The sequence below is a fragment of the Macrotis lagotis genome, chromosome 7, assembly GCF_037893015.1.
Source record: "Macrotis lagotis isolate mMagLag1 chromosome 7, bilby.v1.9.chrom.fasta, whole genome shotgun sequence".
Taxonomy (NCBI): domain Eukaryota; kingdom Metazoa; phylum Chordata; class Mammalia; order Peramelemorphia; family Peramelidae; genus Macrotis; species Macrotis lagotis.
In genome coordinates, this window is record NC_133664.1 from 197,658,477 (window position 1) to 197,686,387 (window position 27,911).

Consider the following 27,911-nt stretch of genomic DNA (forward strand, 5'->3'; position numbering starts at 1 on the left):
GAGGAGTAAAAGAATTGCCTTTCTATATTGAGGACTCAGTTAAGATTATGTGACAAATTTTCAATGGAGTATTTAGTAGTTTCATGATTTTTTCCATTTGAATTAAACACCATAAGAGTAGCAGTTTAAACAGTGAATAGCGGTAGTAATTCAAGCCAGAGACTGGATAAGGCAATATCTTTAATACAAAAGGGGCAAGGGACTCATAAAAGAACAGTATAGAGATGAATTGGGTAATATTGGATCAACTTGTGGAAGGAAGGATAGTTGATAGCCATTGCAGGGCTTGATGGTTAGAAAAAGAACTGAGGGTTATAGGAATCAGAGATCAAATGAGGATGAAGAATCAGGATAGGTGTAAGCAGAAAGAGGATTGCTTCTATGGAGATAAAGGAATTTCAGAAACTAAACACTTATGAATGACAGCACAGTCAAGGGTATAACTATTTTTGTATGCAACTGAAATAGGTTGGAAGCATAGGTTAAATGAAATGAGTAAGCTGAGGAACTGGGAAGTTAGGTTATTTCAAGGAGCATTAATATGTATTGAAATCCCCTTGTCTGAAGGCAGGAGATTGGGAGGAAAGAAAGACTAAGAGAGAGGCACTGAACTCATTGAGGAAAGCAAGAGAATTTCCAAGAGATCAATAATAACTGGCACCATGATCTTGACTGAGTAATAATTATGGATAGGGTGGATTTCAAAGCAGGAGAAGTGTGATGGGGTAGAAGAGCCTGGACCTGACAAAGGGGAGCATCATCAGTGAGTTGAGGTTAAGAGTAAAAGTATAGTCAGTGCTGAGAAAGGCAGCCAGGGAAGGTGGGTCATGAGGAAAGAGCCAGGATTGTTGTAAGACAAGATGGAAAGAGAAAGATGGAGGCTAGTTTGTTATGTATGCAACAGTCAATGGGCAACAGAGAACAGGTTTGAACATTGATAGCCTGAGTGTAGAATCACTTAGGGAGGATTTGATGGTGTAGGAGGACTATGTTGCTCATTTAGGAATGAGTTTACATAGGTCATTCTTCCATAACAATTCAGCCTTGGGTGGATTCAAACCAGACTGTCTACCGTGTGTGTGTGTGTGTGTGTGTGTGTGTGTGTGTGCGTGTGTATGCGCTAGAAAGAGGGGAAGAGGTGGAGGTCTGGATGGGGAGAAAGTTACCAATTGGCCAGGAAAAGATGGGAACTCAAATCTAATGAAGGAGGCAACAAGCAAACAAATATTTATGAACAAACTACATATTGAATAAATAGGAAATAGTTAATAGAGAGAAGGCACTAGAATTAAGAGGTATGGAGAAAGGTTTCCTACAGAAGGTGGGGGTTTTAATTATGACCTAAAGGAAAAACAGAAGGCAGAGATGAAGAGGGAAAGAATTTCAGATATGGGGGACAGTCAGAGAAAATGCCTGGAGCTGAGAGATGGAGTACCCTGTTCATGGAACAGCCTGGAGGTCAGTGTTACTGGATCATAAAGTATATGGTAAGGATTAATATGTATAGTTATACCTGTATAACCTCTATCAGATTGCTTGCTATCAAGGGGAGGGGGGAGAGGTGGGACAAGATGGAGAGAGAAAAATATGGAATTTTACAAAAAGGTGAATATTGACCACTATTTTTGCATGTAGTTAGAATAATAAATAAGTAAGTAATTTAAAAAAATTAATGTGTAAAAAGACTGGAAAAGTGTAGGGGTGAGGGGTTAGGTTATAAAGACTTTTCAGCACCAAAAAGGATCTTGTGTTTGTTCCTAGAAGTCATAGGGAGATACTGGAATTTATTGAAAATGGAGGTGACATGGTCAGACATGAATTTTAGAAAAATCACTATGGTGGTTGAATGGAAAACAAACCAAAGTGGGTAGAGACCTGAGGCAGATCAATCTACCAGAAGGACTGCAATAGTCCAGGTGTGAAGTGATGAGGTCCAGCACCAGAGGGATGGCAGTATCAGAGATAAGAAGATATATTTGAAAGTATATGTTGCAAAGGTGAAATCAAAAGGACTTGGCAATAGCCTGGATATGGGGAGGGGACTAGTGAGAAGTCGGTTCTTATCTATATATTTATATGTTATGTATATATAAATAAGATTTTTATTCATCTCACTGAGATGGAAATCCTTAGAGTTAATCTGAAATATCAATAGATTTGAGTAACATTGTAGTAAAGGTATTTCTTCTCTAGGAATGGGGATGTAGGCAGCAATTCATTATGCCAGTTCTCTTTATTACAACTCTCCGTTGTCAATGAAGAAGACAGGTGGAACCTGGGAGCTTATGGTAGACTGTAGGAAGCTACATAGTGTTGTTATTGTCCTTCACTACAAATGTTCCTGATCTCATCAGTGTTATACACCAGGTAACTCAGGTTCAAGGAAGCTGGTATAGGATTTTACAATGCTTTTTAATTTTTTTTCTATTCCTATGGCTGAACCTACTCAGCAGCGGTTTGCTTTCACCAAGAAATTCAGTACACCGACAATACACCTGTATTACCAGGTATATTATATACAGGTAATACCAGTATTACCTGAATTTTCTCTCATACTTCCACCTATGCTGGGAAGAGACCTGAAAGAAGCCTCCCTTCTTGATGGCATTGAGGTATATGTCATGAACACTGATGACATAATGTTGATTGGGTCAGGTGAGGCCACAGTGGCAGAGGCCCTAGGTAAGATAGTTTGAGAGGTAAAGGGTAGGGAATTCAACCTTAAGAAAACTTAAGATCCAGCCCCTTCCTCAAAGTTTCAAGGAATAAAGCAGGCAGGAAAAAACAGAAGATTCGAGGTATAGGCTAGAACAAGCTAATGTGATCACTTCCTTGCCATCTAAGAAGGAAACTCAAAGATTCTTTGGGGGTCACCATTTACTGATTTGCCTTTAAGTTTGCCTCTTTCAAGATGAACACAGATTAGGTTATATCCTTGGAAGATCTAAAGCAGGTTGTCCAGCAGTCTCTTGTGGACCATGTTTCTGGAAATCTTTGTTCAATCAATCAGTAAACATTAACTAAAGTTTCACTATCTTCCAGGCACTTTGTTAATTGCTGCCTTAGGCAGTTACCAAGAAGTGGTCAGAATAAGTGACCATTAGACTTTTGAAACTCCTGCTTCCTCAAAAGGACCAAACACTTTCGAAAAGTAGGTGCTTTTTTTGGACCTCACTGCTCTTTGTCCAGAATTGCCAACTATGAGTTGGATGATGCAGTAGATAATGGATGGAAGGCCTTTATTACTAAATGCAAATGATTCCTTAATCACTCTTGTCAGGGTGAATTGACATATTCCCTCTGGTATTGGTGCCATTTATAAACATGTGGCTCTTAGGTCAGAGACTGAAGTCTCCAGAGCAGATCCCAGAATCTTGCCTCCTCCTTGACTCCGTGGGTCTTATCTATAAATAAGGACTTGGGTCCCAAACAACATGATTCTACCTATTTTACTGATGCCTCTATCCACTAAAAGAGAGGCAAAAATATTTGGAGTTCAATTCTTCCAATGAGGTCCTGCCAGGTCCTTCCTATGGATTGAGCTCTGGGCTTACATGACTGTAGCATGTGAGGGAAGGGGCAGAGATCTTCTACACTGACTTTTGGTTAGTAGTCATTGATTTGGTATCAGATTCATGCATCATGTGCTGAGAGATCATGGTGGAGTTTTCACCCAAGATAATTGGTTCATCCCAGGAAATTAAGGGAATGGCTTCCTGTCTGCCCCAATTTCCTAATCTCTGTGTAGTTTGCATGTTCTTGTACTGGAATAGGGAATTGGCTTTGCTAAGGTGGAAAGCTCCATTTTCTCTTCTTTAGTTATTACTCAATGATTAAATTAATTCTGTGTGTATTGCATGTGTAAGGTGAATCTGTTCTCAAAACATAGAGGGGACCTCTTGTGGGACAGTAAAAGAATGACATACCCTAGCCCTGAAAGGCTCAGAACAGTTTACAGGAAAAAATCAAGTTGATTTAGTTTGTTCCTTAAAAATAGGAGGGTGATTTCTATTTGATCTCACTCCAAAATTCCTTTGGGGAGAATACCATGTAATTGTAAAAGCCCAGTATGCACCAATACAAGAAGACAGTTTTTCCCTCTTCCCTTCTATCCTATCCTCTCTTCTCTTTTCATCTCTTTTTATATTTATAACACTGTACCAGATTTACTGTTTTGAGACTCATATATTCCTGGGGAAGCAAATTAAAGGATAATATTTATGTCTCCCTGGAGACCCCAAAAATCTGTTCAGGATTAGGGATATGGACAATGTAGTCAAAATGTACGCCTCTCTATTTGTATTTAGCTGACAAATATTTTAAATGTGGGGAAATATGATGGAGGTTTGGTGCATCTACAAAACCCATCAGTTTACTAAAATGGTATCTCTATGTGGAGGAAGAGAAAGATGCTTTTAGAAGAATCATGATAATGTCTAAAGGGAGTGAAGCTCTCATCACATCAACCAGTCAGGCAACTGAAATTCTCTCATGTTTATCAAAGCCACTTTCTATTAAGTCAATGGCATCAATAATCTGAACCCTTAGACCCTGAGCCAACCAAATATCTTTTAGGGAAAAATTAGCCTAACTTGCAGGAGGGAAGTGGGGGGGGATTAGGATATTATTCTTACCTTAGGAAAACTGCAATTTCTGACACTCTTAGATTTTAGATCTTGAACTCCATAGTGATTTGATCCATCTGGCATATACTTCTTCCTGTTGTCTGTCAGAATGCTCTCCAGCTTTAGCTAATTTCCCTTTCTTTCTCTTCAGCTGATGTAGATAAATGCTTGTTTATGGATTTGGTGAACTCTTCTACAAGGGTGGTTTCAGGGAGACAGACTGGAAGGAGGATCAGTGAATGCTCTGGGGAGGGCACTGAAATTATTATTTATTGTTAATATTATCTTCTTTCTAGATTGCATCAACAACTGAATATATAGATTATATGTAAGATATAGCACATGTACCTTCTAAGAGCACCTACATAACCATAATGCATAAGCATAAGTAAACACAAATATTTTAATTTATTTTAAAGGAAAGTAAGTTGTATCAGCCCTAGCATACTCATAAATCAAGAATAAAAGAGCTCATAGTTACCATGTAACTTTTACTACTACTAATGGCTAGCATTTATACAACACCTTAAGGTTTTTCAAGGTTTACTACTATAGTAATTATGTGACCATGTATGTGACAATAGATACATGCAATGATGTGCAAAGCAAATATTAGCTGGGCAGTGTTTAGTATTCTCATCTGACTGTAAGTGTAGCCACCTTTCCTACTTCACCTGTGACATAAATTAGTCTGTCCCTACGTTGGATGGGACTAGCTCTTTTATGACTTTCCTACCTTTCTTACTTTATATCTGGACTGATGGTATGGGATGATCATCAACTTCATTATATTGCTAGGTCTAATTCCCTGAACTGGAACTTGGTGAAGGGGCCAGATTGACTATCACTATCAAACCCTATGATTATCTCTGTACACTAGAAGACTCCAGAGATGAAATACTAGACAAGAAAGGCATTGTCTTTGAGTTTAGTCCAATCTTCCTATGTGAACAGGGCCTCCTCTCACTTTGAGGAAAGATTTCTGGGTAATGCTCTTCCCTCCCTGGAAATGTCATTTTTCTCAGTTATTCTTTGTACAGGTCAGGATGCTCACTTCTGTGAAAAATCTATTGAGTTAAATAGCCATAAATTGTTTTTCCAATCTTAAAAGAATCCACCTTAAGACTTCCATATTGGGCAGCTAGGTGGCACAGTGCATAGAGCACTGGCTCTGGAGTCAGGAGTACCTGAGTTCAAATCCAGCCTCAGATACTTACTATTCGCCTTAGCTGTGTGACCTTGGGCAAGCCACTTAACCCCATTGCCTTGCAAAAACTAAAAAAATAAGCAAACAAAAATTCCATCTTCTGCTACTTCTATCCCTTGAGGGAAGAGGAAGAGGAAGGTCAGTAGAAAGTGGAACTTTCTTCTTCTGCCATACAGATTTGACTTCTATCTCTTGTTGCATCATTTTATGTCTAATGTCTAGCCTTAAGAGGAAAAAAGAGAAGTAAAATGGGCTATGTAATATCTGACCATGTGCCTATCATCTCATGCTGCATTTATATCCAGCCTGATCTCCAGCCTTCCTTGGGAAGAGGTTGGTACCTTCCACTCAACAATGAACTTTCTTACACCCAGTCATATGTAGTGATTCTGAATTCTTATAAGTCCTCATCCCAATGCAACCTGATTTCTTATTCCTGTCCCCTCAACACTCCCATCCTAAAGTTCTAATCAAGTATAATTTACCTCTTATACCCACAGGCAACAAAATCCCATTGATCCCATATATTTTCCTCTCTTGTTCCTTCTGTGTTTTATCTATTACTGAAATCTAGTTCCCTGTGATGATATAAATTCCTTGGCCACCCTTTCCAATCCTATCTGCTCCTTCACTCATTTGCCTCAGCAAGCTGGTTGAGGTAGAGTTGAAATACTTCTGACTCCCCTTTGCTACTTTGAGATTCATAATGGAGGTAAGTAATTCCTTATACACTAACATATTGTTACTTTTTTGTACAGGTTTGATAAATTCTGAATACTAGAAAACTCTTTGGATGTCATTCAATAATTGCTTAAAGGTTTATCACATCTAATTTTTAAAAATGTTTTATTCAGGACTATAACTTTCTTCTATTTGTATGTTATTTGTATGAGAAATACATAATTGTCATCTTATTATCTAATTTTTGCTGTAATCCAGTTGATAGTTCTTTTAAATTCTTTCACATTATGTCATTCAATGATATCCAATGTATATATATGTAAAAATACACATACAATGTTTTATTATTATGAAAACTTTAAACATAATATAGTGTCCTTGCTTGCCTTATATAACATTCTTTTAGTATTGTTTACTATTTTCTGAGGTCAAGAATGCTATGCTAGCATTTTTGGATTCAGATGACGCATGTTAAATTCTACTTTATCCGTTATTTTAACCTTCATTATACATTTTTTTTCGCATATCCTTGGAAAACTTTATTTCTGTTAAAAAAAATCTGTTTTTACCCTCATGAGAGAGAATCCTCATCTTTCATGAGAAATTAGTTTACAAATGACAAGTGTCTGAGATCTCTAATATTGATCAGAGATCATAATCCATGATGACAAATACCCAAAAGGATTAGAAAAAGATTTACATGTAGTCATAGAAGAAAGACTGCGAGAGGGAGTCTTCAATTGTTATTTCCAGCTAACACTCCAAAGGGACTACTTGGTTAGCAGAAAGTGGATATAGATCAGGTGGGGTTATCCAAAAGTATGGAAACAGTGATATCACCTTCTTTAACAAGAATCAAAGTGATTTTTTTAATATCCAGGAACAGACATGCAAAATGCAAAACATTGTCAAAATTGCAATCTTTTATATCTTGAGAGGTTCTAGTCTCAATAATAACGTACAAGTCTACTTGCAATGTTTACAATGAAACCATAGTTAGCCTTAGAGTTGAAGGCATGTATGTACAAACTTAAATACATATTCAGACCAAATACACACCAAAATACTACAAGACTAGTCTAACATTCTTTTTTAAAAAATTATTTATTTTCATCCATATGCACATGTATATTTTTAAGTTACAAAATTTCCTTCTACCTTCCCTTCCCACTCCCCTCCCATCAGAGGTGAACAGTCAGGTTAGCATTTTACATACATATTTTGATAAACATGTTTACAGATTACTAATTTTTGGTATGAAGAATTAGGATTAAGGGAAAGAGATACATGAAGAGATAATTTTTATAAAATGTTCATCAGATTCTGAAGGGTTATTGTGTCTGTGTGTGTTGTGTGTGTGTGTGTGTGTGTGTGTGTGTGTTTTGTTTTTCTTCCTCTGGATGTAACATTCTTTTTTAATAAAAGATTATAACAATAGCCAAATTAAAATTAGTTCTGTCTACAGATTTTGTTTCTGGTCTATAGTGGTATTTCCAGTTATTTCTATGAAACTCACTACTGATCACAGTATTATCAGATAAACACTTCATTAGTTTTTTATTGTTGTTACTTCTTCTAAAGGTATCTTTTTTTTTTAATGTGCAGGCTATAAAGGTCCCAAAATGAAGAACAAAGTTAGGAATGATGGCAATTTTTCAATAATTTAATTTTGCTGATTAACTGATCTCAGCCTGGTGAATGTCAAAGTCCCTCGAAGTCAGATTTTACTTAGTCTGCTAGTGTTATTTTATGATTTGCAAATTGCTTCAATGGATGGAATACAGAAATCTTGATCCAAAATAGAACACAGAAATCTTCATCCTCTATTCATCTTTTACATGCCCAATCCCAATCAATATTAGCTTTTTCCTAAACAAACCATGTATAAACATAAAATCTGCAATCTATACTTTAAAATATACATTATAGTTTCTTCATTTCTGAACAAGCTTAAAAATGTGGTAATGAAATGCAATTAATTACATCTTTTACCATTCTGCCTTATTTATGTGATGATGAAAAAAACAATATTTCTTAGTCTTCTTCAAATGCCTTTTTAATGTTGTATTATATATAATTATGTAAAAATTCCTTAAGTTTTTTTGGATAGTTTGTTATCACTCCAAATGCTCCTAAGTCAAAATTTTTTTTCTTTTCATACTCTTCATTTAGAGTCCAAACATATACCTGAAAGCCTCGGGCAAATAAAACTTTCCTTATTTGCAACCTATTAGCCAGCCAGATGAGAAATTTTTGACTTCTTGATATGCTATGTGGTTCCTGCAGTTTCAATGTTATAGAAAGCATTGGAATTTCAAAAAATTGCTCACAGATGGTCAAAAAGAGCAAGAGGCCAGTGTAGAAGAGGCCAAGAATGGACAGAACACATAGACTGAAGAGAATGAGGAGATCTAAATTCTCTTCATGCCACTTCTCTACAATTTCATATTTGTCATTGCTCCATACCTTTGTACTGAGTTATCAACTCTGAAACCTTTTTAATCAGAAGATGATTGTTGACTTTGATATCAATGTTTACTAGACTGTGAGGAAAGGCTTCAAAAATTTCCTTCAGTAACGGAATGTGCTTGTCTTCTACCTCACTTTTGACTCCCCACCTTTTAAAAAATATTTTATTTATTTTTCCAACTACATACATGCAATGGAACTTTTCAACAATCATTTTTTTTGTAAGGTTTTGTGTTTCATTTTTCTCCCTCCTTCTCTACTCTCTGCCTTCCCCCTGACAGAAAGCAATGTAATATAGTCTCTACATGTATTACCATTTGACTTCCTTTTTGAAATGTTACCTCCAGTTTGCCAGGGTAAGGTGGGAGTTCATAGTTCTTCAAGTCATAGACGTTCATATTTATTTCAGTTGATCTCTTCAGATCCCCACTATGGGATGTAATCACTTGTTCCTCTTTTGGGATATGGCAGTCCAATTCCAGAATATCAGTTCCCATATTAACTACATGTCAAAAGGCTGCCATTGTATTCTCCAGGTTCTCTCCAGCTCCTCTGCAGTGAGAGATGTGTTTGCTGAAGAATTACTGCTTCTTCCTCTGGTATAGCAAGGTTGGGTACTCAGGCAACAGGAATGAGATCATCACAAAGAACCCCAGGGTGGACAGCAGATAAATCTGGAAAACAGTGCAGTAACTTGGGTGGGGAGGCCCATCTCTCTCAGTATGACCCTCACCCCTACTTCCCTCCACATGTATCTTTCTGTTTTAAGTGTGCTTCTTATAAATAGGGTTTTAGTTTCTAACTAATTTTGTCACCCTTCTCCATTTTATGAATTAGTTCATTCTATTCACAATATATGAAGTTATGATTACTATTCTTGGGTTAAGGGTAAAGTGTGTTTGTGTGTGTGTGTGTGTGTGTGTGTGTGTGTGTGTGTGTGTGTGTGTATGTGTGTGTGTGTGTGTGTGTGTGTAAGTTTTGTGTCAACCTAAATGTGACTGCGTTATTGTTTTCATTCATATTTGATTTTTCATGATTCTGTGGAACATAGTACACCAAAACTCTCTATGAGGTTTTCTTGGTAAACTTACTGGAGAGGTTTGCCATTTCCTTCCCCAATGGATTAAGGCACATGGAGGGTCGATGATAGTAGGTCTTCCTAACTTCAGGACTAGTATTCTGTCCACTGAGCCTCTTAGTTTCCTTATTTCATTGGTCAACAGAGCCCAATTTCTTTTTCTTTTTTTGAAAAAGTGAATTCAGGGGTGGCTAGGTGGCATAGTGAATGAAGCACCGGCCTTGGAGTCGGGAGTACCTGGGTTCAAATCCGGTCTCAGACACTTAATAATTACCTAGCCGTGTGGCCTTGGGCAAGCCATTTAACCCCATTTGCTTGCAAAAAAAAAAAACCCTAAAAAAAGTGAATTGATTTTATTTTTTCCAATTACATGTAAAGATAGTTTTTCCTCATTCATTTTCTTTTTTTTATAAGATTTTTTTTTGCAAGGCAATGGGGTTAAATGGCTTGCCCAAGGCCACACGGCTAGGTAATTATTAAGTGTCTGAGACCGGATTTGAACCCAGGTACTCCCGACTCCAAGGCCGGTGCTTCATTCACTATGCCACCTAGCCGCCCTCCTCATTCATTTTCTAATAAAATTTTGAGTTCCAAATTTTCTCTCTCCTCCCCACAAAATGACAACAATCAGATATAGATTATACATGTATAATCATGTTAAACATATTTCTACATTAGTCATGTTCTGAAAGAAGAAAAAAGAACAAAAAGGAATAAACACAACCCCTCCCCCCAAACCATGAAAATAGTATGTTTTGGTCTGTAGTCAGACTTCATAGTTCTTTCTCTGGATATGAATAGCATTTTATGTCATGAGTCTTTTGGAATTTTCTTGGATCATTGTATTGCTGATAATAGGTAAATCAGCCATGTTTTCCTGATTCTGCTCACTTCACTTTGTTCAGTTCCTGTGATTCTTTCCAGATTTTTCTGAAGCTATTCTACTCCTTTCTTTTTTATTTTTAAAAATATTTTTATTTATGTAAAACTCAAAACCTGGCCAAAAATGATTGATGAAAACTAGTGTTCCATATTTTTAGAAAAATGCAACAATAGTTTTCACCAATCTTTTTTTTGACCAGGTTTTGAGTTTTTACATTTTTCTTCTTTCCTCCCTTCCCTTTTCTCCCACCTAGCCCCCCCCAACAGAAAACAATCTAATATAAGCTCTACACATGTAATTATGCTAAACATAGATCCATGTTAATCACATTGTGAAAGAAGAATCAAATCCAAAGAGAAGATAAAAAAATCACAGAGAAAAAAAAATGACATAATGTATAAGACAGTTTTTAAAAATGGAAGTTGGTAAGCTTTGGTCTGCAATTAAATCCACAGTTTCCTTTCTGGATATGGATGGTACTTTTCTTCAAAAGTCTTTTTGAAATAAATGTCTTTGGTTATTTTACTGCTGAAATGAACAAGTCCATCATGGTTGATCATCACCCCGTGTTGTTGTTGGTGTGTATAATGTTCTTCTGGTTCTGCTCATTTCACTCAGCATCAGTTTATGTAAGTTTTTTCTAGGATTTTCTGAGGTCCTCTGTTTCTCATAATTTCTTATAGAACAATAGTATTCCATCACATTCATGTATCACAGTTTGTTCAGTCATTCCCCAATTGATAGGCATCTCCTGTTTCTAATTTTTGCCACCATGAACAGAGCTATGATGAATATTTTTGTATATGTGGGTTTTTTGCCCTTTATTGTGATCTCTGGGATACTGACCCAGTAGTGATTTTGTTGGGTCAAATGATATGCAGTTTTATTGCCCTTTGGGCATAATTCCAAATTGCTTTCCAGAATGGTTGAATTAGTTCACAACTCCTCCAACAATGCATCAGTGTCCCAATTTTCCTACTTCTCCAATATTTATTATTTTCCTTTTGTGTCATATTAGTCACAGATCCCAGTTTCAACACCTTCACTCGTTTCTCTCTTATGGTATAATACAGGTGAGTATGGTTTATAGGGAGGCATGAGTAGACATCTCTGGAATATTGCCTACTCCCTTGGAAGGGAGACTGATTTCTGTCTGAAGGGAAGTTGGAGAAGAGGCTAGGAAACTGGGCATTTTGTTCTCCTTAGAAAGAAGGTGTTATACTAGGATTATATCTGCTCCTTTAAATATAGTTAGTCTTGAGGAAATGATTTAGAGGTTCATATCACTGTTCTGGTCACTAACCTTTAAAGAAAGGGTGTGACTTTTGTTCAAAGGCTTGGCTCCTTTCTAAAAACTACTTTATACAAAAGATCATCACAAATAATGAATAAACTCTTTTATTCAAGCATATAGCAAACTAAAATAAGAATAGTAAATAAGTTATTTTACTTGGAGCAAGATATCTCAGCTTAATGGAAAGGGACCCCAATCTCACCCAAGGGGAAATTATCCCAAGTCTCTAGTGATGTGAGTTAGAAATCAAGGTCATGTTGATGGACTATACATGTCTGCCTTCCAAAATCTGTTCTCTTACTCTCTAGGTTTTTGCTTTAAGAAATTTTGGAGGGGCGGCTAGGTGGCGCAGTAGATAAAGCACTGGCTCTGGAGTCAGGAGTACCTGGGTAAAAATCTGGTCTCAGACTCTAAAATAATTACCTAGCTGTGTGACCTTGGGCAAGCCACTTAACCCTGCTTGCCTTGCAAAAACCTAAATAAAAAAAAGAAATTTTTGGAAATAAATTTTATCGACTCTCAAAATAGGAAACAAAAAGACAGTTTTTCTTCTCTGCGTTCTGGAACCAATTCTACCCTTTTCATCACTATCATCACCAATGAGAAGTTGTTGTTCATTGTTTTCAGTTGTATACAACTTTTCATGACCCCTTTAGGGTTTTCTTTTAACAAAGGGACCAGAGTGGTTTGTCATTTCCTTCTGCAGCTCATTTATAAATGAGGAAACTGAATTAGGGTTAAGTGACTTCTCTAGGATCACACAGTCAGGATGTAAGTAAGTAAATTAGTAAACAAATCTGAGGCCCGATTTGAACTCAGTTCTTCCTAACTTCCTGACTCCAGGACTGGTACTCCATTCACTGTGCCACCTAGTTGCCCACCAATAGAAGAGTATTATGTAAATGATCCAGGGTGGAATTTGGAGCTACATTCATTTGTTCCTTCATTAAATCTTGCTATTAATAAAATTGATTATACCCTTTGACCCAACAATAACAATAATAGGCCTATATCCATAAGAATTAATAAAAAATTGGAAAAGTCACCTTTTCAAAAATATTTGTAGCAATATGGAAGCTAGGTGGCACAGTGGATAAAGCACCAACCCTGGAGTCAGGAGGACCTGAGTTCAAATCTGGCCTCAGACACTTAATGATTATTTAGCTGTGTGATCTTGTCAAGTCACTTAAACCCATTGCCTTGAAAAAACCAAAAAAAAAAATATTTGTAGCAGCTCTTTTTGTAGTGGCAAAGAACTAGAAATTGAGGGATGCCCATTAATTGAGGAATGGCTGAACAAGTTATGGTACATGAATGTTATGGAATATTCTTGTTCTATAAGAAACCATGAATGGCTGGATTCTAAACAAACTAGGAAAGAATTATATGAACTGATACTGAGCAAAGGGAACAGAACCAAGAGAACATTGTACATATTAGCAACCACATTGTGAGCTGATCATCTACGATGGATGCACTCCTCTCAGCTGTTCAGAGATCTAGGATAACTCTGGGAGACATGTTATGGATAATGTCATTCACATCCAGATTAAAAAAAAAATTCAAACCACAGAATCTGAATGAACACTATGTCCACTTTATTTTTTATTTTTTTTTTAGGTTTTTGCAAGGCAAATGGGGTTCAGTGTCTTGCCCAAGGCCACACAACTAGGTAATTATTAAGTGTCTGAGACCAGATTTGAACCCAGGTACTCCTGACTCCAGGGCCAGTGCTTTATCCACTTCACCACATAGTTGCCCCACCAGGTCACTTTTTAAAAAAAATTTTATTAAAGATATTATTTGAGTTTTACAGTTTTCCCCCAATCTTGCTTCCCTCCCCCCACCCCCACCCCACAGATAGCACTCCGTCAGTCTTTACTTTGTTTCCATGTTGTACCTCGATCCAAATTGGGTGTGATGAGAGAGGAATCATATCCTTAAAGAGAACAGAATTCTCAGAGGTAACCAGATCAAACCATAAGACATCTGGGTTTTTTTCCAAATTAAAGGGAATAGTCCTTGTACTTTGTTCAAATTCCACAGCTCCTTATCTGGATACAGATGGTACTCTCCTTTGCAGACAGCCTAAAATTGTTCCCAATTGTTGCGCTGATGGAATGAGCAAGTCCTTCAAGGTTGAACATCACTCCCATGTTGCTGTTAGGGTGTACAGTGTTTTTCTGGTTCTGCTCATCTCACTCAGCATCAGTTCATACAAATCCCTCCACGTTTCCCTGAAATCCCATCCCTCCTGGTTTCTAATAGAACAATAGTGTTCCATGACATACATATACCACAGTTTGCTAAACCATTCCCCAATTGAAAGACATTTACTAGATTTTCCAATTCTTTGCCACCACAAACAGGGCTGCTATAAATATTTTTGTACAAGTAATGTTTTTACCCTTTTTCCTCATCTCTTCAGACCCAGTAGTGCTATTACTGGGTCAAAGGGTATGCACATTTTTGTTGCCCTTTGGGCATAGTTCCAAATAGCTCTCCAGAAGGGTTGGATGAGTTCACAGCTCCACCAACAATGTAATAGTGTCCCAGATTTCCCACATCCCTTCCAACAATGATCATTATCCTTCCTGGTAATACTGGCCAATCTGAGAGGTGTGAGGTGGTACCTCAGAGAAGCTTTAATTTGCATTTCTCTAATAATTAATGATTTAGAGCATTTTTTCATATGGCTATGTATTGCTTTGATCTTCTCATCTGTAAATTGCCTTTGCATATCCTTTGACCATTTGTCAATTGGGGAATGGCTTTTTTTTTATAATATGACTCAGTTCTCTGTATGTTTTAGAAATGAGTCTTTTGTCAGAATCATTAGTTGTAAAGATTATTTCCCAATTTACTACTTTTCTTTTGATCTTGATTACATTGGTTTTATCTGTGCAAAAGCTTTTTATTAATGTAATTGAAATCATCTAATTGGTTATTAGTGATGTTCTCCAATTCTTCCTTAGTCATAAACTGTTCCCCGTTCCATAGATCTGACAGGTAGACTAGTCCTTGATCTTCTAATTTGCTTATAGTATTGTTTTTTATGTCTGTGTCCTGTAACCATTTGGATCTTATCTTGGTAAAGGGTGTGAGGTGTTGGTCTAATCTAAGTTTCTTCCATACTAACTTCCAATTATCCCAGCAGTTTTTATCAAAGAGGGAGTTTTTATCCAGGTGGCCTGACTCTTTGCGTTTATCAAACAGCAGATTACTATAATCCTCTCCTGCTTTTACACCTAGTCTATTCCACTGGTCCACCACTCTATTTCTTAGCCAATACCAAACAGTTTTGATGACTGATGCTTTATAATATAATTTTTAGATCGGGTAGTGCTAAGCCACCTTCGTTTGCTCTTTTTTTTCATTAAGCTCCTGGCAATTCTTGACTTTTTATTTCTCCATATGAATTTACTTACAATTTTTTCTAGCTCATTAAAGTAATTTTTTTGAATTTTGATTGGTAGGGCACTAAACAGATAGTTTAGTTTTGGTAGAATTGTCATTTTTATTATATTAGCTCTACCTGTCCATGAGCATTTGATATTTGCCCAGTTATTTAAATCTGATTTAATTTGTGTAAGAAGTGTTTTATAATTGTTTTCAAAAAGCTTCTGAGTCTGTCTTGGCAAATAAACTCCCAAGTATTTTACACTGTCTGAGGTTACTTTGAATGGAATTTCTCTTTCTACCTCTTCCTGCTGTTTCTTGCTAGTCTTATATAGTAAAGTTGAGGATTTATGGGGGTTTATTTTATAACCTGAAACTTTGCTAAAATTGCCAATTGTTTCCAGTAGTTTTTTAGATGATTTCTTGGTATTCTCTAGGTAGACCATCATGTCATCTGTGAATAGTGAGAGTTTTGTCTCTTCCTTCCCAATTCTAATTCCTTTAATTTTTTTTTCTTCTCTAATTGCTGATGCTAACATTTCTAATACAGTATTGAATAGTAGTGGTGATAATGGGCACCCTTGTTTAACCCCTGATCTTATTGGAAATGCCTCTAGCCTCTCCCCATTGAGTATAATGCTTTTTGATGGTTTCAGATAGATACTGCTAATTATTTTAAGGAACAGTCCATTTATTCCTACACTCTCTAGTGTTTTTAATAGGAATGGATGCTGTATTTTGTCAAAAGCTGTTTCAGCATCTATTGATATGATCATATGGTTTCTGATAGGTTTGTTATTGATATAATTGAGTATACTAACAGTTTTCCTAATATTGAACCAACCCTGCATTCCTGGAATAAATCCTACTTGATCATAATATATTATCCTAGTGATGACTTGTAGTCATTTTGCTAAGATTTTATTTAGGATTTTTGCATCTATATTCATCAGGGAAATAGGTCTATAATTTTCTTTCTCTGTTTTAACTCTTCCTGGTTTAGGTAACAGCACCATATTGGTTTCATAGAAAGAGTTAGGCAGAGTTCCATCTTTCCCTATTTTTCCAAAGAGTTTATATAGGATTGGAACCAATTGTTCCTTAAATGTTTGATAGAATTCACTTGTGAATCCATCAGGCCCTGGAGATTTTTTTTTAGGGAGTTCAATAATGGCTTGTTGAAATTCTTTTTCTGAGATAGGGTTGTTCAGGTATTTAATCTCTTCTTCATTTAACCTGGGCAACTTATATTTTTGTAAATATTCATCCATTTCACTTAGATTATCAAATTTATTGGCATAAAGTTGGGCAAAATAATTTCCAAGTATTACTTTAATTTCCTCCTCATTGGTGGTGAATTCACCTTTTTCATTTATAATACTAGCAATTTATTTTTCTTCTTTCTTTTTTTAATCAAATTGACCAGAGGTTTCTCAATTTTATTGGTTTTTTCATAATATCAACTTTTGGTTTTATTTATTAATTCAATAGTTTTTTTGCTTTCAATTTTATTAATTTCTCCTTTAATTTTTTAAATTTTTAATTTGGTATTTGATTGGGGATTTTTGATTTGTTCTTTCTCTAATTTTTTTAGTTGCATGTTTAGTTCATTGATTTCCTCTTTCTCCAATTTATTCATGTAAGCATTTAGAGCTATAATATATCCCCTGAGAGTTGCTTTGAATGAATCCCATAGGTTTTGGTATGTTGTTTCATTATTATCATTATCTAGGATAAAATGATTAATTCTTTCTATAATTTGTTTTTTGTTCCACTCATTTTTTAAGATGAGGTTATTCAGTTTCCAATTTGTTCTGGGTCTATATCTCCTTGGCCCAGTATTGCATATGACTTTTATTGCATTGTGATCTGAGAAAGATGTATTCACTTTTTCTGCCTTTCTGCAGTTGATCATTAGGTTTTTATATCCTAGTACATGGTCAATTTTTGTATAAGTTCCATGTACTGCAGAGAAAAAGGTATATTCCTTCCTATCCCCATTCAGTTTCCTCCATAAGTCTACCATATCTAATTTTTCTAACAATCTATTTACCTCCCTAATTTCTTTCTTGTTTGTTTTATGATTTGATTTATCTAGATCTGATAGCTGAAGGTTGAGGTCTCCTACTAGTAGAGTTTTGCTGTCTATGTCTTCCTGTAATTCTTTCAGCTTCTCCTCTAAGAATTTGGGTGCTGTCCCACTGGGTACATATATATTCAATATTGAAATGACTTTATTGTCTATGGTACCTTTTAGGAGGATAAAGTTTCCTTCCTTATCTCTTTTAAGGCTATCTGTTTTTGCTGCTGCTTTGTCTGAGATAAAGATTGCTACCCCTGGTTTTTTTCTTCAGCTGAAGCAAAATTTATTTTGCTCCACCCTTTTACCTTTACTCTATTTGTATCTCTCTGCTTCAAATGAGTTTCTTGTAAGCAGCATATTGTAGGATTCTGGTTTTTAATCCACTCTGCTATTTGCTTTCGTTTTAAGGGAGAGTTCATCCCATTCACATTCAAGGTTATGATTACTAATTCTTTATTGCCCTCCATGCTATCTTCCCTCTGTATTTTTCCCCCTTTCCCCTCTTTTATCCATATTCCCCAGTATTTTGTTTCTGAATACCACCCCTTCAGTGTGTTTGCCCTCCTACAACACACACTCCCCTTTCTTTCCCCTTTCCCTTTTTCCCTTTTCCTTTCCCTTCCCTTTCTTTTGTTATTTCCACCTTTTTTCCCCACTCCCCTTCCCTTTCTCTGACCCCCCTCCCCTTTTCCCCTTTTAATACTTGAAATGTTAGATGTTTTATAAGTTAACTGAGTATATGTAGGTTGACTTTAAGACAAGTCTGATGAGAAGAAGATTCAGGTGTTTCTAATCTGCTCCCTTCTTCCCCTTTATTACCATAGGTTTTTTGTGCCTCTTGGTGTAATGAGATTTACCCCATTCAATCCCCTCCCTCCTCCTGTCTCTTTCCTGTCCCTCTTTTTTAAGAAGGTAGTGTTTTTTAGATCATTCTATCTAAGTCAAAGAAAATTCTGAGTGTCTGTCACTTCTAGTTCAGTATATTCTATTGAATATAGTTAAAATTCTTCAGAGTTATTAGAGTCTTTCTCCCAAATAGTGTTAAAGCCAGTTATATCCCATTAGATAGCAGTCTCATGGATAGATCATGAATGTTCATCATTTCTGGCTAGGTATATTCTCTCTGTTAAGAGTTACAATTCTCAGACTTCCGGCTAAGATGGCAGAGAGAAGACAGGCATAGTTCTAAAGTCTCCTGATCTCTTCCCCATCTATCACATGAAAAAAACCTCTTAAAGGAAATCTGAACCAGGAAACCCAAAAAGAAAAGCCAGGAGAGGAACATTTACTTCAGGATTTGTCTCCCGCAGCAGCCTTGGCTGAGTACCGGAGGGTGAGTCTGGTCTCTGAGGGAGGAACAGCCCCGGGTCAGCCAGATTAACAGCTGAATTGGAACCGGGAGTCTGAGGGCCCAAGAGTCGGACTTGCTGGATCAGCGGTGGGGCTGGATGAAAGGGGCTTGTGTCTGTGGGGAAGCAGAGGTGCTGGTGTTGGTGCTGTCCCCCTGGAGTTTGGGGAAGGGGCTGAGGGGAGAGGTCTGGTGCAGGAGAGCTGCGGACACCATCTCCAGGCTTCTTGGGTCTGAGACACTCTGAGTCCAAGCCTCCATTGCACTGAAGCCTCCTCCAAACCAAACAATTGTAAACTACTTCTACCTCAGGCCCAGGTGTGTGAGCAAAAGACCCAGCCCAGCTGAGGAATGACTTCAGGCCAGGGTAAAGCCCACCATTGATAGAAGGCAAAAGAATTCAATAGCTCCAATTCCTTCCCTCAAGCAAAGGGAGAAGGCCTCCCAACCAAGGTCACAGACACTCCAGAGAAAGCAACCAGGACCTCCTACTGGCCAGCCAGAGAAACTGCACTCAGTAAAGCCTTTGGCGATCCCAAGCCCAGGTGAACCAGCCCCCCCCCCCCCAACTCAAGGTCTTAGCATAATGAAGAAGGGTCAGAGGAAAGGTGGATCCATAGAAAAATTCCTGGAAGGGAAAGACCCCAACTCAGAGAGACCTGGAACCTCTGAGGAGAATACAATCTGGTCTCCAGCACAGAAAGACTTCCTTGAAGAAACAAGGAAGGAGCTTAAAAATTTGGGAGAGACAATTAATACCTTACAACAAGAAAACAAAACCTTAGAAAGTACAATTGGACAAACACAAAAGGAGAATAAATCTCTCAGATCCTCAAATGGGCAAATGCAAAAAGAAATTAATTCTCTCAAAACCTCAATTGGTCAAATGGAAAGCTCTTTCAAAAGTAGAATTGACCAATTGGAAAAGGAGTTGCAAAAGGTTAATGAAGAAAACTCCTCCCCCAAAAACGAATTACAATCTCAAGATTTATGAGAATCTTTTTTCCCATGCTGCGATATAGCCAGTTTCAACTTACTGGATAGCAGTTTTTTTCCTTTTACTGCCCCCCCCCTTTTTTACCTTTTCATGTGTCTCTTGAACCTCCTGTTTGATGTCTGAATTTTCTATTTAGCTCTCGTCTTTTCATCAGGAATTTTTGGAATTCTTCCATTTTGTTAAATGTCCATCTTTTTCCCTGGAAGAGAAGGCTCAGCTTTGCGGGAAAGTAGATTCTTGGCTGCATTCCAAGCTCACTTGCTCTTCAAAAGATCTCGTCCCAGGCCCTTTGATCCCTTAATGTTGATGCATCCAGGTCCTGCACAATCCTTACTGTGGCTCCTTGATATTTAAATTGTTTCTTTCTGGCTGCTTATAGGATTTTCTCTTTTATCTGCTACTTCTGGAATTTGGCCACAACATTCCTTGGTGTTTTCATTTTAGGATCTTTTTCTGGAGGGGATCCATGTATTCTTTCAAAAACTACTTTGCCCTCCAATTCCATGGTATTAGGGCAGTTTACCATCACTAGATCCTGTAATATTAAGTCCAGGCTTTTTTTCTCTTCAATGTTTTCAGGAAGTCCTATAATTTTCAGTCTGTGCCTCCTCGATCTATTCTCAAGGTCAGTGGTTTTGTTGATGAGGTATTTTACATTTTCTGCTATTTTTTCTATTTTTTGATTTTGTTTAACTGACTCTTGCTGTCTCATGGAGTCATTAGTTTCTGTAGACTCCATTCTTTATTTGGGGGAGGAATTTTCTTCATTAACCTTTTGCAACTCCTTTTCCAATTGGTGAATTCTACTTTTGAAAGAGCTTTCCATTTGACCCACTGAGGTTTTGAGAGAATTATTTTCTTTTTGCATTTGCCTAATTGAGGATCTGAGAGAATCATTCTCATTTTGTATTTATCCAATTGATGATCTGAGAGATTTATTCTCATTTTGTATTTGTCCAGTTGAGGATCTGAGAGATTTAGTCTCCTTTTGTGTTTGTCCAATTGTACTTTCTTAGGATTTGTTTTCTTGTTGCAAGGTATCAATTGTCTCTCCCAAATTTTTAAGCTCCTTCCTTATTTCTTCAACGAAGTCTTTCTGTGCTGGAGACTAGATCATATTCTCCTCAGAGGTTCTAGGTCTTTCTGAGTTAGGGTCTTTCCCTTCCAAGCATTTTTCTATGGATCCACCTTTCCGCTGACCCCTTTTCATTTTGCTAAGACCTTGAGTTGGGGAGGGGTTGGTTCACAGGTGCTTAGGATAACTAAAGGCTTTACTCACTGAGTGCAATTTCTCTGGCTGGCCAGTAGGAGGTGTTGGTTCCTTTCTCTGGAGTGTCTGTGACCTTGGTTGAGGCCTTCTCCCTTTGCCTGAAGGGAGGAGTTGGAGCTATTGAATTCTTTTGCCTTCAATCAGTGGTGCTCTTTACCCTGACCTGAGGTCATTCATAAACTGGGCTAGTTCTTCTGCTCACACACCTGGGCCTGAGGCAGAAGTAGTCTGCATTCTTTCCAGGAAGAGTACTGAGCTGTAATGGAGGCCTGGATTCTAAGTTCCTCAAACCTGAGGAGCCCAGGGATGGTGTCCGCACTCTCCTGCACTGGAACTCTTCCCCCCAGCCCTGTCTGCAAGCTCCCGGGGGACAGCACCAACACCAGTGCCTCTGCTCCCTAGTTGACTCAAGCCCCCGCCATCTAGCCCCACAGCTGATCCAGCAGGTCCAGCTCTCCTGCCCTCAAACTCCCAGTTCCAATTCAGCTGTTAATCTTGTTGATCCTGGGATGATCCTCCCTCTGAGCACAGACTCACCCACCCAAAATCCTCCAGTGCTGCTGGGGGAGACAAATCCTGAGGCAGATGTTCTTTCTCCTGGCTTTTCTTTCTGGGTTTTGTGGGTCGGATTTCTTTTAAGAGGTTTGTTTCACATGATAGATGGGGAAAAATCAGGAGACTTTAGAACTGTACCTGTCTTTTCTCCGCCATCTTGGCCAGAAGTCTCCAATAGTTTATTTCTTATGAAGGTCTTTTGGGATAGCTAGGTGGTTCAGTGGATACAGTGGTACACCTGGGGTCAATAAAAGTCATGTACCTGAGTTTTAATCTGGCCTCAGACACCTGCTAGATGTGTGGTCCTGAGCAAGTCACTTAAGTCTGTTTGCCTCAATTCCTCCAGTAAAATGAGCTAGAGAAGGAAATGACAAGTCATTCCAGCATCTTTGCCAAGTAACATTTGTGATATTGTGCTGAATAGAAAAGGAGATATGTGGATGTAAGGGCAGTGCCCATCTAATCAAAATCTACCCTCAGAATGGTTCTGTTAGGAACCAGGAAAAGGAATTTAAAATTTTGTAGTCAGACTAAAAAAGTTGGCTAGATTTTGAATGTAGATGTTATCTCAGAAAGAGGCCCTGAATTTACCAAAAATTAGACTTGGCTGCAATGAAGCAAACAGAGAGCAATGACCCTTTGTGAGAATCTAGGTTGTGTGGGCAGGGCTTCTTGTTTGCAGAAGGCAGTAGTATAAAACCCAGACTACTTAGGAACATCTCACAGTGCAAGGGCGAGGCAACAAGTTCATGTGGCCTCCCGTCTTTCCCTTCACAACACCATGGGGAAAGACTGGCTGCCTCAGCTCGGTCTTGTCCTGGGGTTCCTTGCCTTGGTCACTGGAGGACTCAATGGAGAACCGTAAGTTTTCTGAGAAACCTGAGTATTTACAAAGAAAGGAGCCAGTCTGGAAGGGAAATAGCAAGTCACACCCCAGCCTTAGCCTTATCTTAAGCTTTTTCTTTTTTCCTAATAGGCTTGCACTGGAAATCTCTTTTTTAACTTTGCGTTTGGATTTGTTTCTCTGGCCCTCTTCTCCTTTATTCCCTTTAAATTATCTATTCTCAGTTTTCTGAAATCACAAACTTAGACATAGGAAAAATATATGGGGAAGTGCTTGGGTGACTTTAAAAGAGTCGGGAAAACACTGCCTCCCCAATATCTCCTCACTAGCCTGTCATTCTGTCTCTAGAAATTTATTCATTTGGACTTGAGATATTGCCCTTCTGAGTATCCCCTCAAACACATGCATAGTTGTGTATGTATATATAAGGGATATGCATATAGGTATATACATATATGTATTTTGACAAAAATTCCCTTCCAAATAACAGTAAATCATGATCATTTCTGAAAAATTAAGAGGGGGGATTGCTTTTGAATACAATTGTTGAGGACAAGGAAGTAAAAAAATGGGAATTTTGCTAGATGCAGATTGAGGGTGATATTTTTTGATATTTTGAGGAATATTGGCTACTTTCCTGAGAGAGTAAGGCTTGGGTGGGATGATATAGTTCATAACATAAGGGTACTGGGCAACTAGATTAGGAAGAAAAAAGTGGGAGGACAATCAAAAAACCATTTTTCCTCAGTTTCCCAGGGATTCCTGGCATTGTTAATTCTTATCACTTCCTAACCTTGGACTTTTCATTCTATTTTTTCCTCTTGTCTGGGCCCTAAGAGTAACCATATTCATTTCTCCCAGCTACAGCTATCTTCTATAGCTTATCTCTTTTTTCTACATCAAGGACAAATGCAAGTTAAGATGCAGCCTCCTAGTTAATTCCCTTATCCTTCATCCCAGAAGCAGCCAAAATCCTTTTTCTTATTCTTCATAAATGGGACAGGATTATAAAATAGCAAATGTGGGGAAATTTGCAAAGTTGTGTGACACCTTGAAAGTATTACAACATTAAGAATCTCTACTATTCATTTGAATATTCATGGAGATAGCTTCCTGTTCTATTAATTCTGTCCTCTAACTTGTCTTGAAAGGCATTCACTGATATCTGCCCCTAAATTCTCAACTCCTCTTTCACCTGTCATTTCCCTATATTCTCTCTCTACACTCCCAGTTTCTGTTGGGGAAAATAATGATGACTATTTAGGTGCCCAAAGAACTCCAGGCCTGGTTCCTCACTATCTCCAAGAAAGGTTGTTATCATTGAGTGGACTGCAGTCCCATATGGGTTTGACATGCTAACACTTAAACAGAAATTTAAGATTGTGATATACATAACCAGGTCCTCATAATAACCTTGACATACAATCAGAAAGTATCTGAGGCAAGATTCAAACTCAGAAGTTCTTCACTAATCTAGCAATTGTACCATCTAGCTGCCAATTAAAACATGGTGCTTCTAATTTATTGTTCAATTTTCTAAAAAAATAGATATTAGATTAGATGTAGACCTTTGTATCTGGCCAATTTTTTACTTTGAAGGCATAATCTCATCTCTACCTTGATCATTTTTTTTATCTTGAAAGCTTCTCTCTTAACCTTTGAAAACAGCTACTCTCCTTACCAATGAATAATGAAGAAGTATCAACAATCATTACTTTTAAACAAATCTAAGGGAACTTGACAGGGATAGCAAATTCACGGATGTTTTTTCTCTTCACTAATTTGAAGAACATTTCTTCATAATATTTAATGCCAACTTTAAGATGGGAAAGTTTTGTAAATGGAACTTCACTTTTCTTATCTATAAAATGGAACAAATAACATCACATTAATGTGAGGGAAGCACTTTATAGATTTTATGAGTTTAAGTTGTTATTATCTTACATTCTCATATTTTCTATGGCCCTGGCAAAACAGAGAGTAGCCTGAGATACCATGTTTGTGTGTGGGTGCCCAAAATGGTATAAAGAATTTTTGTAACATACAGATGAAAATGTTCATATCATGAAGAGGATTGACAAAACTGAGGCTATAGATAACTTTTTTTTGCTATAAGTATCTTCCTGGGAAAGTTGTATATGATTTGGATTTTTAAATCAAATAGATTTTATATGCTTCATTAAACAACTGGCATCTGAACAGTACTTTCATTGTTGCACTCATCCCTTACAATATTCCTGGTAGATAAGTATAGTATAGATATTAATAGTTCCATTTTACTGATGAAGAAATTGGCACTGTGAGAGATTTTGACTTTCCTAGTGTTGCACAATGAGGGTGGTGTTGGGATATGAATTCAAATCTTCCTGACATTCAAGTTAGTCACGTGTACTCTTAAGTTAGATTTTCTGGTAGGTAGGCTATGTAAAGTGAGAAAAACAACAAAAAAGGGTGTTAATTCAGATGTTTTCTTAAAGTGAGGTCTGTCTGTGAAATATCAATCCCTCTGAATCCTACTTTGTATAGGAAATGATGCTTTTACCTGAGAATGATGGAGAAGGAATTCAATCCCTTCTAGGATTTCACAGCTATCATTCCAGCTCTTCAGAGGTGGACATCCTTCAGAGCTGTTGGTAGTAGCAATGACTATGAAGAAAACACAGTTGTGACAGCAATGGCTGGTTGTGCCTTTTCTCTTCTAGTCAGTACATGGTACTGGTCCCCTCTCTACTTCATACTGAGATTACTGAGAAAGTATGTCTGCTTCTGAGTCATTTGAAGGAGACTGTGACTGTAACTGCCATGTTGGAGTTCAACAGGCCCCCTGGCATGATCATCAGTTATAATGTGAATGACAAAGAAGCATTCACCTGCTTACCTTTCAAAGTGAGTACCAGTCATCCTGTCTGATTTAAGATTACAGTGTTCTGGGAGTTGTCTCTACAATGAATGGGGATTAGTTCTTCTGAAGGGGTAAGGATAATCTTGTTTTGCTTCTGACCCATTGGTGGCTCACTCTGCCTATCCTGAATCTAGTTTCGAGGTGACATGTGGATGAAATTTTAATGCTTGCCATTTACTACATTTATATTTTTCTTCCATCTTTACTTCTTTTGGGTAAATCACTCTTCTAGGGCTCTTGTCTCAGAATCCATAAATTTTGATTCACAATATGCAATCATGGCAGATTTATATTATATACAGAACAAAACAGGAAAAAATAGGTATAACTAAAACAGAGACAGTTATGACTGACTGGAGTCCCCCTGCCATACTTGCTTCTCTCTCTCTCTTTCTCTCTCTCTCTCTCTCTCTCTCTCTCTCTCTCTGTCTCTGTCTCTCTGTCTCTGTCTCTCTCTCTCTCTGACCTTCAGTGCAGATGAGAAAAGTTTCTTCGAACTTAAATCTATGTCTCATTCAAAGAAATGGAAAGGAATGACTTTCACTCCATCTCAGTCTCTGGGACTAAAAAAAGATGGGAAGGGACGTAGCTTCATCTTCTGACTGTACAAGTTCTAGTCTGGGATTTCTTTTGGTAACTTGAAGTTCTTAGATACTATGATGTCTAATCCTCCATGTTCTTGGAATAGCTTGCATGATAGCAACGGGAAGCCCAATTCTGTCCAAAACCCAGATTAGCTGTCTCTAATCCTATCATATGCCTCTGACTTCTGCCCCTCTCCTGTTGAAAAGGGATTGATTATTGAAAATCCAGATTGGTAACCTCATTTCCAGTGGGGAGAAGGGAATTCTCCCTCAGAATTTGCTCAACCATGCCTCCCTTCCCTGCTCTGTCAATCATTTTCTCTGACTCTGGGAAGGGTGATGGGGAGATGCCTTATTGAGTTAGCTAAATGGTAAAATTCTCTCAGATAGCACTGGAAATGGGAATCTTGAAATCATTCCCTGTATCCATAAGGGAGAGAGAGAAACAGAGGGGAAGCTAGAAAGTGATAGAATAGTAATATAGTGTATCATATATCAGAAAGCTCATTGGATTTAGAGTTGGAAGATATGGACTTGAATTCTGGTTTTGCTACTTATTACTGATGACCTTAGAAATTTCATTTAAACCTGTTGGGTTTCCTTCCTACTCCAATAAAGCATCATGATAAGGAGATGATTCTAAATTGATTCTTGAAGGCTAATTTCAGCTTTTCAAAATTTCTGAAAGTTCTAACATGCTGCAAAGACTTTAGGTTCTGGCAATTAAAAATGTGTTTTCTGAAGGCCAGTCTAAGGAGAGAGATCCTCATCACGAGTGACCTATTTGACTATTGCAGCCCAGTCAATGAGCATTTATTAAATTCTTACCATGCATCAAGACCTCTGCTAAGCACCAGTGGATATGATGAAAGGCAAAAAAAAGTATCACCTCTCAAGTATCTTGAATTCTCGAGGGAGGCAACTTGCAAACAACTACATGCAAATAACAACAATTATAATGATGACTGTTATCTATATGAAAACTATAAGGTGCCAGACACCTTAAAAAAACTTTACAAATCTCACATTTTTGTCTTCAAAGATGTATATGGAATAAATTATAGATAACTGCAAGGACAAGGCTAACTAGCATTAACAGGGATCAACTTAGAAGTGTGTTGTTTTTTTGGAAGGAGGAATTTTAAATGAGACTTGAAGGGAATTAGAAAAGTCAAGGGGTGGAGGTAAGGAGGAGAGAATTACAGACATGGGAGATAACCAGTGAAAATACCTAGAGTTGGGAGAAGATGGAGTATCTTATTTGAGGAATAACAAGGAAGCCACTGTCACCAGATTCCAGAGAATGTATACAAATACTAGAAAAGTAGGAGGAAGCCAGGTTATGAAAGGATTTAAAAGCCAAAAAGGGTTTTATATTTAATCCTGAAAGTAACAGGGAGCACTGGAGTTTACAGGATAGGGAGGAAGGATGACAGTCAGATCTGCACTTCAGGAAGATCAACTGGAAAGAACAAGTGTAGAATGGAGTTGAGAGAGGAAAAACGTGAGGCAGGGATAACAGTCAGCAAGCTTTTGTAATAATAGCTTAACCTGAAGGGGATGAGAACCTGTGCCAAGGTATGTGGCAGTAGGGGAGTAAACTCAGAGGAGAGATTCAAAAAAACTACAAAACAATCTGTAGGGGTATTCTCCCTCCACTCCTTTAGTGAAAAAGTGAGAAAAGGGACTCAG

General features: G+C 37.6%; 2 protein-coding genes and 1 pseudogene across 4 annotated transcripts in view; 1 reads left to right on the forward strand and 2 right to left on the reverse strand.

Moving 5' to 3' along the window:
- The window catches only part of FOXJ2 (forkhead box J2), a 287,675-nt gene that overhangs the window by 187,559 nt on the left and 72,205 nt on the right, over positions 1-27,911 (reverse strand). The window lies entirely within an intron of this gene.
- On the reverse strand, positions 7,869-10,213 carry LOC141493950 (lysophospholipase D GDPD1 pseudogene; annotated as a pseudogene).
- The window catches only part of A2M (alpha-2-macroglobulin), a 260,412-nt gene continuing 255,120 nt past the window's right edge, over positions 22,620-27,911 (forward strand). Inside the window, 2 exon segments of the mRNA XM_074195313.1 lie at positions 22,620-22,750; positions 25,436-25,619. Of these exon segments, the coding sequence (XP_074051414.1) occupies positions 22,671-22,750; positions 25,436-25,619 (264 nt within the window). The 5' untranslated portion in view covers positions 22,620-22,670.